Source organism: Manis pentadactyla, chromosome 3, assembly GCF_030020395.1.
Source record: "Manis pentadactyla isolate mManPen7 chromosome 3, mManPen7.hap1, whole genome shotgun sequence".
In the NCBI taxonomy this organism is placed as follows: domain Eukaryota; kingdom Metazoa; phylum Chordata; class Mammalia; order Pholidota; family Manidae; genus Manis; species Manis pentadactyla.
The window spans coordinates 152,596,535-152,608,418 of record NC_080021.1 but is presented as its reverse complement, the minus strand read 5'-3'; the positions used below and the strand labels follow the sequence as shown (position 1 = coordinate 152,608,418).

Genomic DNA, 11,884 nt, shown 5'->3' with positions numbered 1-11,884 from the left:
AACTTGGGGTGGGCCCTTGTCTCTATATGAAAAAAAATACCTACTACACAGAAGATTCTGAAGCACAACTGGGGCTTAGAACCACCCTCCTGAGTAAGAGAATGCCTAGCCCCACTGCTGATTGAGCTTGGAAAATTCCAACCAGCCCTCTGGTCTCATAGCCGACAGGGCCTTCTGGGCGCGCTGACCTTGAGGCCTGAGTTCTTGCGCATCCGGAGCCGGCCCATCCACATATCTGTGAGCAGCATCTGGCTGCACGTGTGTGCAATGAAGTCACGGTGTTTGGCAGCCACAGCGAGCTGCAGGCAGGTGGCATTGCTCCAGTTTTTTAGCTCGTACGTCAGCAGTTTCATTGCCAGCTGCTCATCCTGTTTGTAGGACTGGTCCAGGAGCTCCACAGCCAGCTGGCCAAAGTCCCTGAAAGAGAGGACGAGAGGAGTTGTCTTTTGGCCATCTTGGAGACTCAGCTGATGAGCGTGGGGACCCACCTGCCAAGCCACAAAAGGTGTCATCTAGTTGTTTCTCATGCATTCTGGTCCATTAATTCATTCATCCAGCCAACATCCATTAAGCATCTAAGGCACCAGACACCGTGCTTAGAACTGGGGGTGTAAGCCAAGCAAGGCGTGATCCTGCACTCAAGGCCCCCAGTTCAAGGCATGTGGATGGGGGAGGCTGACCAACATCAACATGTAGAGCGCAGTATGTCTTCTTAAACGTGACAGACCTCAGTTCATACCTGAGCCTTGTCAACCACAAATGTGTGATCCTGGACAAGTTACTTAAATTCTCTGAGTCTTAGTTTCTTCAGCTGTAAAATATGCATAATAAGAGAACCTACCTCTTGGGCCAGGTGCAAGAATGAAGTAAAATCTATGTGTCTGTATGTTCCTCTGTATCCTGTATTGTGCACCATAAACATTAATAATTTGTACCCACCCTCTGTGTGCACCACTGGGGAGATACTGCCTCCTTGAAGGTTTTGGTAGCTCAGACCCCGTAGTATTTGGGGCCTGCCTTTCCTTCTCTTCCCCTGAGCACCCCACTTGCTAGGCTGGCCAACCTGGAGTTGTGGTTCAGCTCCTGGGAGATGTCATCGACCATGTCATTCTCAGAAGCCTCATGAGCCATGGCTTTGCAAAGCTTACAGGCCACCAGGGCCTTGGCCATGGCCTCCTCGCCATGCTGCCAGAAGAACAGGGCCATCTTCTGCCGCTTCATCAGGACGGCCCACACCATCAGTTCATGGAAAGGGAATGGGAAATGGTTGATCTCAGGGTCATCCAAATCAATGTCCACCTCTTCTTCACGCTTCTTGGTTGTCTTTCTTCCTCGCCGCAAGGGGACTTCGTCCTGTAATTTTGGGAACAAACAGGGGTAGAGTTAGAAATTAACCAATTAAGTTCAGTAAATAGTTACTGTGTACCTCCTACTGCCACAGCTGTGGGACAGATGAGCAATGAACTACCCTATTCCACTGGCTATCACAACAGAACTCACAAGCTCAGACATGCCTAACTACAAAACAAGTTATAATAAAGGCATAAGCAGAGTCCTATGGGAATATGTCAGTGTTATACTTTTTAAATTTTAAAACGTTTTTTTTTGTTTTTTTTTTGAGAGGGCATCTCTCATATTTATTGATCAAATGGTTGTTAACAACAATAAAATTCTGTATAGGGGGGTCAATGCTCAATGCACAATCATTAATCCACCCCAAGCCTAATTCTCGTCAGTCTCCCATCTTCTGAAGCATAACGAACAAGTTCTTACATGGAGAACAAATTCTTACATACTGAATAAGTTCTTACATGGTGAACAGTACAAGGGCAGTCATCACAAAAACTTTCGGTTTTGATCATGCATTATGAACTATAAACAATCAGGTCAAATATGAATATTCATTTGATTTTTATACTTGATTTATATGTGGATCCCACATTTCTCCCTTTATTATTATTATTATTATTTTTTTAATAAAATGCTGAAGTGGTAGGTAGGTGCAAGATAAAGGTAGAAAACATAGTTTAGTGTCGTAAGAGAGCAAATGTAGATGATCAGGTGTGTGCCTGTAGACTATGTGTTAATCCAAGCTAGACAAGGGCAATAAAACATCCACGGATGCAGAAGATTTCTCTCAAAACAGGGGGGGTGAGGTTCTAAGCCTCACCTCTGTTGATCCCCAATTTCTCACCTGATGACCCCCCTGCGACTGTGCCTGCCTTAGGTTGTTCCTACCTTGAGGAATCTTATCCGTCTCTGGCTAACCAGTCATCTTCCGGGGCCATACAGGGAAATGTAAAGTTGGTAAGTGAGAGAGAAGTCATATTGTTTGAAAAGGTTAGCTTTTTACTTCTTTGCAGATTTATGCCCTGTGGCTTCTATGCCCAGCATTTGTCTTTAAAACGTATTTTTGAATGGGTCATTTTCTTTTTTTTTTAACTTTTGTCCATTTTTCTCTTTCCTCTGCAGGTAGAGTTATTTGTACCACATGCTGAATAGCACTACCCTTTTCCCTGAAAGGACAAGGACATCCTATTTTTGCATTTGCATACACAACCATAACCAGGTGAGTAAAAGATGAGGAACAGATAATCTATCTTGAGTTTCTACAAACCTCTCAGATGCATTTGTGAAGATTTCTAGCCTCTAGATTTGTTGCCATTTGTAAACACCAATGAATAGATTTCACTTACTGGAATTTATATGCTTCCTTGGTTTTCAAGTTAGCATTTCAAATAGGATTTATTTTCTTGTTTGCAATGCTAACAACTCATGGGGGAATTTTCAAAGCTAGTGAGACCTGCCCCTTTGACACTGGAAAAAATTTCACTTTCTTATTTTATTTAGAATCATGTAATAAGTCTTCCTATGAAAATGAGCTTATAAACTTATTTAAAATGTATAATACAGAGAACAAACAATTGACACTAATAATTTGAGCAGATACTTACCTCCATTCCCAGTAGTTTCAAGGCTTTGGGCTGTTGAAAAAAAAAATGTTATGCAAAAGTTATATCTTTCTTTATAGATGTAAGAAAAGAATCCTACTAAATCTTAAATAGGTAATGGAACAACTCTGTTGTATCACAATGCATTTATTCAGTTCACTAAATAAGACACAGCAAGGGAAGGCTACTTATAGAAATTCTAAGAGAATTTAGGATTTAGTGATTTTTGTGAATCATGGAAAATTAGGAAACTGGAGGTACACAAAGAGATTGCTCAATAGTAGAGCCTGCAAGTTTACAATCTCTTTTGTGGACCAAAATTTCTTCCATCTTCCCAGAACCACCCCCTGTTTGGCCAACCCATGACATCAAGCACTTGGGTGAGCAACGTAACATTCAGTCAAACCATGTGATGTTTCTCAAACCGCTGAAAGACCTCTATTATCTGGAGACTTGAGATATTACTCAGAAATACATGTTTAGATGCTTCCTGCTGGCCACCTCTCTGTGCTGTGGTCCAGGACAGCCTAGATGAAAGGGTGAGGGGGGCCGGTGCTGATGGCAGCAAAACGTGCTCGATGGCATGGAAAGTGTCAGCTGCAGGGCCACAGCATCGGTCACGCTAGGAATGTGCAAAATGGGCACAGCCCAAAACGGAGGAGAGAGAAAGCAACTCAGCAAATTCCAGAGCTTGATTTATATTTAACAAAGGGAGATACAGAATCACATCTCAGCAGTCAGGAATCCCAACTCTACATCTTGAGTATTACAGAATGATTGGCTATCTTAAAAGTTATGTGAGTAAATAGTAAGGGTAGAGCACTTACAGTTCCTCCAAATTGTATTTGACCATTCAAGTGAAGAATAGTTTGAACCTTGACTCTCTTCTTTTCTCTCTCTCTTAGCTTCTAAAATGACCACCACTTTGAAATTTGTGTTTTTTTTTCCCTGTTATTTATAGTTTTTGATGTTTTCAACATTCTTGTCTAGGACCACAAAATACTTGCAGAATCAGAAGTTGAACTTTATCAGAAATAAAAATCATGCCCTCTACCAGATGGAGCGGTTCTTGAATGTGGTTGAGGAACCGTGCGACCCATTTAGGGGGGTCTGTGAAGTCAAAGCTATTTTTGTAATAACACTGTTACTTGGTTTTGACACTGCGTTAACATTTGCACTGATGATGCAAAGGCAGTAAGAAAAACTGGGGTGCCTTAGCAAGAATGGAGGTGGCAGGACCACGCTTTACCTGTGGTCATTAGATTCTTCTGTTCTGCATTGGAAGTTTAAAAAAACAAAACCCCAAAACCAGTTTCACTTAAGAACATCCTTGATGAGGCCTAAAAACTATTAACTTTATTACCTCTACTTTTGATAGTAAAACATGTCTTTTTACTGTCTTGAGGGCTGAAATGGGAAGTATGCTGAAAGCGCTTGTGCCACCTGCTGAACCACAGGGGTTCTCCTGAGGAAACACATGCCATTGTTTGGACTGGATTATGGCCCCTTTGTTTCATGGACTATCTCCTTGAAGGAATGACTGGCAGACAAACTATGGTTATTTAGAATTGATATCTGGCAGAACTTTCTGGAAATAAATAACGTGGGGGTGTCATTTTAAGGAAAACAACTGCCCGTATTTGTTGCCAATGACAAAATTCAAACTTTCTAAGCAAAAACTAGAAAAAAATAAAATTTTGGAAAACGTGTATCCCCACCTCCATGGCTTTGACAGTTTTTTAGTACTTAAAGACTTCTTTGATGAGATTTAAGGTGATATAATGAATGTGAGTTTTTAAAATCATGTGATGAAATGTGTCAACATTCAGAAGATCTGTGTAACTCAACAAACCAAAATTTTTCAGGGACCCGTTTAAGATGTCACATGATCCATGCAAAGTGGAAGACAGACCCGTGGATTTTAATTTAGCAGAGTAAGAAAAAGTTCATTAACATGGCTTCAGATTCCACGTTGCAACTAATCTTTAAGAAATTGCCACTTGAGTTTTGATGAAGTATCAGAAAAGAGTATCTACAATTATCTGCAAAATACTCCTTCCTTTTTTGAATATACTGTTCTATTTGTCACATATTGTGTGAGGTCAGAATTTTCTTCTTATATTTCAACCAAAACATTTATAACAGACTGAGTGCAGTACATACGAGAATCCCCCTTTCTTTCTGTTAAACCAGTTATTACAGGAATTTTCAAAAAATGTGAAACAATGCTACCCTTATCATGAATTTTTGCTCTTGAAAATACACTTTTCATAAACATATGGTTTATGTTACATGTAATGGGCTTCCTACGTTTATCTTAAAATGAATTCATAAATATTTTTTAAAGTCTCCATTTTAATTTCTAGCATGATAAATATCTTCTTAGAACTCACAAAAATAAAAGCCTTTTGGGAGTCTCAATAGTTTTTAAAGGTATAAATAGATCCCAAGACCAAACACCTTGAAAACTGCCAAGGCAGATAATGAACTTGATTTGAATTTCATTACTACCCTCTGATCACTAATGTTCGCTCTGGGCGCCAGCTTCTGATTTGAAAAGAAAGGAGTGGATCACCCAGTACATCCTATATTTACTTTTGTTTGTTTTTAATGGGTTTGATAGTGGAGGGAAGGAGAGGGAGGGCAGCTGCCTTCTCAGCTGAGCTCCCCGTTGGGGACAATGAAGCCACATCCTAAATCTGTCCCACCCTTGGAAACAATGTGCGCAAGCCTCACCCTCTTGGGGCCGAAGAGGTTGTGGTAGAGCGTCCGGAAGCGCTTGCGCGTGTAGTTGCACCGATAAGCACCTCCCATCAGGTACTCGATCACCAGGCCGATGTCAATCAGGCTGATTCTGTAGTCAGGGGGCAGGTTCCCCTATGAGGGCAGAACGACACACACACACAAATCCGAAAGACAGCGCGGTTTACTAGGGTTTCTATGCCGTGGGCTCTGTAACTATTTTAGACTAAAAAAATAATAATAATTAAAAAAGAAACATATGAATATATTATTATGCTGGTTAATTAATTCACCTTAAAATAGATCCAACCGAAACCTGGATATTCTCGCTTGGAAAGAAGACATAAGTTAAATAAGAAGATGCAGTAACCGTCGGCAATAACAGAAAATCAAAATACTTATTCAAGTCTTCAGCTGGGGAGAAAAAAACACCAGTGTAGCAGAAAGAAACACAAGGCTAGACATGGCAAATGCTGTCGCTCCCAGCCACTAGGAACTGGGTCCCCCACGTGCTCCCCTGGCCGCCTGGCTGCTCGGCCTCTGACCAGCTGGGTCACTACCCGCTGCTGAATGCTGGTTTCTCCACACCCCCCAAATGAAGACTCCTTCCAGAAGATGACTGTTATTACCAGGGACTGCACCAGGCTGGACATGCTCAAAGTTCAGATCTCCCGTAATAAAAAAATCTCTTAGCAATTAAAAAAATTTGGCGCCTTTTTCATAAAAGGAGAACAGGATGGCTGTCAGAATGAAGACATTTATTAGCATCTCTTGTGTTTAAAGAGAAAGGGGAGAGGAATAAGAGAAAAAATCTTATCACTGGAATATTTATTTTCCCAGAATTAAGGAGGTTTTTTTTATATTTTCTTTCACACAGAATAGTGTTCTTAAAGACCTAGAGTTATGGTGTAAGTTTTAGCTGCTTATATGGATACAAAATCCAAAAATTTTTTTCATTATTTTCTACTCATTAGTGGTTTCTACTTCAAAAGGGCACTCTGTAGTGTCTAAGGAAAATCCTGTTAGGCCAAGGAAGAATTAGTTCCATTAATGGGGAATTCCGAGGACATAGTGAATTGCAAAGGGTGAGTGTGACCAACTGGGGCTTAGTCCCTTGATGCAGGAGCAGGCTCTGTACCAGGAGCGGAAGGGGCACCACACGGTGCAGGAAGCCTGGCGCACCCTGTCTTTAGATATCCTTTGAGAGGCATGAAGCTTCCTCTACTTTTGTTCTTAATGGAGGACCTGCCCAGGATGCTGTGTGACATTTCTGCCACTTCACAGAAGTGGCTCCTGGCAACAGTGGTGGTTCTCCAACTCTGGTGGTGTCAGAATTGCCTGGGGAGCGTGGTGGCAGGGCAAGGCCTGGACTCTGTCCTACTTCAATTTATGGGCCTCTAGGCCCTTGATTAGGTTTCTGGGTGATTCGGATTCACACCAAAGTTTGTCCAACTGCTGGTCTATTAAATAAGGTTCATGTGGGATTATGCAGCAGAATCGAGAAATTCAGAGTGTTTAAAGATAATTGTTGTCATTACAAAATTAGCCTAAGTGGTTTTGCTAAACTAAGGGCAGGTTTTCAGTTGTGCTTACTCAGCTTTCCTGTGATTAACAGACCCCATTTGCAGGGGACTCAGGGTTACAGGAGGCCCACTCTATCTTACCATCAAATCTGTAGCTTTATGCTTTTAATTGTTTTATTCATCTTTGTGTTTCTGGCTCCTTTTATGGTACCTGGTGTATTGCAGGCATCCAGATAGTTTCTGTGGTGAAAATGTGATTGTGTAAAACACTGAAAATAATTTGACCTGGTTGGGATGAAGTCTCAGTTTGGGGTTTTTCATTATTATATTCTCAGTAACAGAACTAACTAGCCACAGCCTGAGTCAGCCCAGTTTGGGATAGTCCCAGTTCACTGCAGAAATCTGACTTGAAATATGTACTCTCTGCCTCTTACTCCCAGTGGAGTCGGGCTGAAGAGAGAGTTCCCACTGCTGCTCTGGACACTTCCTTGCTGCCCCACACTTACTTTCTAGTCCTGCCCATTGGGGTCTATCTCTCCTTTGCTTTGGGGCACAAAGCAGGCTTGAGGACCTAATTCAAGCCCACTGAGCACAATGGGACTGTGCAAGGGGCATCATACCTGACTTAGAAGAACTTGGAGGGGCAAATGCTTCCCATCTTTGACGTTGGCCCTTTGGAACCCAGTCTGAGAACCATTTCTTTAGCTGAATTGTCCCTCCAGAATGGTCCCTCCCCTCCTCCCCACCTGTCTCACAATTCCGGAATCTCCTTTGTTTGAAGATTCTCATCAAGTCCAACTGAATCACCGAGTGAAGCTATCCTCAGACTATCAAGAAGACAAATTGTCTGACTTGTTTGATGCAAAGCATGGCAAAAATATAAAAAAGAGAATTTAGAGGAAGTTTTAAGACAGTCACTTTTCATGTGTTGCTCTTTCTATGAACATTAAACTTAGCTTAAAAAATATCACTCATGCAACCACTATTCTCCGTCATTTTCAGACAGGTTAACAAGGCTGCAGTTTCTGTAGGTCTGGCTCTGTTATTTCAAGAGGAGAAAAGCCCCAGGAGGAAAAGAACACAGGCAATGAGTCAACTACCCTGGGTGTCTGTCTGTCCCTCACGAATCAGCCACTTTGCCTGAAGACCTTAGTTTTCTTCCCAGTAAAAGGGATTGAGCCTACGGCAGCCTCTGTGGTCTGTAAGGCTCAAGTATCAGGTTTCAGAAAAATCCCTAAGAGATTTTTGTGAGGCTATTGAAAAGCAACTGTAGCAAGTCAATGAATTTGTTCCTATTTTTAATCTTGTAAGACTTTTCTAAAATTAAAAGACGGGTCATAGTGAGCCTCACACCTCTGTATTTTCTTTGGAGAAACCTCTGTGTGAGCCTCAGTCTGAATTCTAAGAACAAGACCACAATATTGCCTAGAGAAATATTGAATAGCAATATTTATGCTTCTGAGTGTCTGTAAAGATTGGGGGTTGTCAAGAGAGTGATAATAGTAAAATTCAAAATAAAAAACTTAAAAGGGGCAAGTAAAACATTTTTTGCAAATAATTTATTCGTAAAGGGCTGTTAGGTTTATATACTGCCAAAGTAGGCGCTGGAATATTTTTTACTTCTCTCACAAGGCTTGATTATTGGTCTGAAGCAGGAGAAAGGATTTGGTGACCGCTCTGGGCTCTCAGCTTTGAGTGAAGGCCTGAAAGGAACCGGCATGCATTCTGTTTGACCACAAGGGGGCAATGTTCACCTACCTCAGTCCAGTGAGGCGCATCCCTCACCAGGATTTATTCGCCTGTTCGTTTTACGTGTGTAATAAGGCGAAGTAAACGAATACAGAGCAGATTGGAGGATTTGGATAAAAGGACAGATCAGATATTCTCGTTGAGGGGATATCCGGAAGAGGGAAAGCTTATTTTACCAAATACTGTGTTTGAACTCAGCTTGCAAGATATGACTGCATCTGTTTCTTTTCAGAGGCTTCTGGGAGAAAAGAAATTAAGGGAAGTTCATTTGCACATTTTTTTTCCTAGGAAAAGTGGAAGCCTTCTGGGAAAGAAGACCTGGATTTCATACAGTGAATAAAGTCAGGTACAATTTAAGCCTCTTGTGATGGCTGTGTCCTGGGTGAACTCTGAGGGGGTGAGAGCATTGGTGCATGTCTGAGTGCTGGGTGATGGCCTTGACCACCTGCTACCTCAGGTGTCACAGGTGTGCAGAGAACAGCCAGCAATATGACCTGACAGTTGAAGTAACACTAGGCTGGACTGTGTCTTGTTTCTTTGTCCCTAACTTATGCTACCCTGGACAGATCACTTCCTTTCTCCGTACCTCATTTACACTCTGAAAACAGGCAGTTTGGGCACAGAAATATCTAAGATCCTATCTATTTCTAAAGGTCCCATTTTCTGACCATTCCCTGGCAGGCTGCTCTTATTTCCATGCTGCCAGGCCATTGCACAAAGACCCTAGTCCAGAGCAGCCAGAGCTGATGTATTTCCAGAATCCCCTGGAGTTTTGTTAGTGGAGCTTGGGACTCAGAGACAAGGGATCGTAAAGGGACAGACAGGGGTGGGGCTGAGCTTGTCACATCTACTTCCTCTGGAAAAAGCAGCCTAGACCACAGGTAATGTCCAGCAACCTTCTGCAGGAGTCTTCCTCTGCTGGGGAAGTCAGCAATGACAGTGGAGTAAAACGCTGTTTGCTGTTTCTGTTACTCCCTCCTTCCCCTTTTTGGTAATTAACTGGTAAAGCCTGAACACTTATTTCCCATTTCATGGTAAGCCACACGATTCAAATAATTTGACTCATAGAATCAGAGAAGTTTGGTCTATGGGTAGGTACAATTTGACAACAAACCGTTGTCTCCTTTTTTCATGCTATCAACTACTACATTGGAGCTATTTTATTTCAACCCTTGCCTAGAGATGACCTTTAATTCAAAGAATAGTTTAAATTCATTTATTAGATCTGCTCTTTGAAATGCACTGTCCTTCCAATGTCAGCTCCTGATATCGCTATCAGATTTCATCTGGTTAGGAATTTTTATTTTTCTTGTAAACTTCACAAGCCTTCAAAGGAAGACTGTTTCCTCCTGACGAATGTAAGGTGTGAAATGATTGCTGATTGTGGGGCTTACCAAAGAAGAGTGGGGAAAAGACTATCCTGGTGAAAGTTTATGGAAGAGGAGGACATTCTCTGGTATTTGGCATGGCAACAGACTGGGCAATCAATCTTTTAAAAAATAAGAATGCTTTTGCAAATTTGTATGAGTTTGGCAGATGGGATGATGAATGCCCTTTCTTTACCCAAAGTGTGTCTGAAATGCTTTTTTTATTTCATTCTGAAAAGCTCTGAGTCTAGATGTGAATGAACTTTCAGCAATCATAGTTCCAACACTACTTCTATACGGTACTCAAGTATCACCCTCCTTTGGTGGGGAGGAATAGTATAGGTCATCTGAAGTATTATCAGCACATTTAGTTTTAAAAAGAAAAACTACTACTTTAAAACATACAGAGGCACGAAGTGAGCAGGCAGCTACTAAAATGGCAAGTTAGAGTTCATGGAAAAGCAGACAGACTTGGCCACTCTGGTTTAGTATGACAGCATTGGTGCATCCAATGGATTTATGCATGAAAACAGTTCGTAGAACTGGGTCAGCTTACATCATTTCAAATTTCTGACTGATGCTGAATAGCAGCTCCCTATCTCCCTGCTCCTAGCTTGTTCCCTTGATAGAAATAATTTGAGATTTTAAAACTAGCTTGTGAGAATTTCTCCCATTCAGATCTGTTGGTTTCAAAAGATAGTTGAACCTGGAGAGGTCATGCTTGTTAATTTATGATGGACTGATAATTCCTAAATGCATTCCCTGGATTCCCAAGAGTTATTTACATTTAATTTTATAGACATATTATCAAACACCATGTTTAAGGTCCGAAACTGTGTTCGTAACATATGAACAGCATTTTGTAACAGGGTTTACCACTTATTAATTTTTGTCACCAATAGATCAATTAACTATACATAAAGTCCTATAGTTGTTATAAAGCACAAAGCACATGCTAATTATTACTATCCTCCTTAATTTTGAAAATTGCTCAAACTGCCCAAGATTTTCTTGGCATTTTAAAACCTAGTTTTTGTAGACTTTGCATATCTTATTGGTCTAAATTGCTGGAAGTCTTCTGGAACCATCTGAGGAAGATGTGTACAATATTAATTTCCTTCTCATTCACTTCTTAAGAAAACACAAACAAAAGCCCTCCTTACCAGCTCCCTTCATCTACATGGCATAAAATGTAGAGACTTCCATCTCCTTTGGCTGCTTTCCTGCTCCCCAAAAGCCAGTTGCTCACTTTTATCACATAAATTAGAGGGGTCTGCATTTCCTCCTATTTCTTCACAAGCGAAGAAATGAAACAAAGACTTTGTTTCTCCCCACCTTACTGGCAGCCTCTTTTACCCAAGTAAAAAGCTAAATTGTTCCTAAACCAGTTTAGTACTGTCCTGGGTGATTTGTTATAATTTTCTTCCAGTTACTAAATTAGTAAGTAAATAAATTCTTACATAACTATTCTTGCTCCAGTATTAGGATAACACTTAAAAATAAAACTGCTCCTAACTAATACTCTTTCCTCCCAAATTCTTACCATCCTATT

General features: G+C 41.1%; 1 protein-coding gene across 1 annotated transcript in view; it reads right to left on the bottom strand.

Moving 5' to 3' along the window:
• TRPM3 (transient receptor potential cation channel subfamily M member 3) overlaps positions 1-11,884 on the bottom strand; it is a 481,810-nt gene that overhangs the window by 86,891 nt on the left and 383,035 nt on the right. Inside the window, 5 exon segments of the mRNA XM_036893415.2 lie at positions 189-417; positions 1,064-1,353; positions 2,955-2,984; positions 5,688-5,828; positions 5,987-6,022. Of these exon segments, the coding sequence (XP_036749310.1) occupies positions 189-417; positions 1,064-1,353; positions 2,955-2,984; positions 5,688-5,828; positions 5,987-6,022 (726 nt within the window).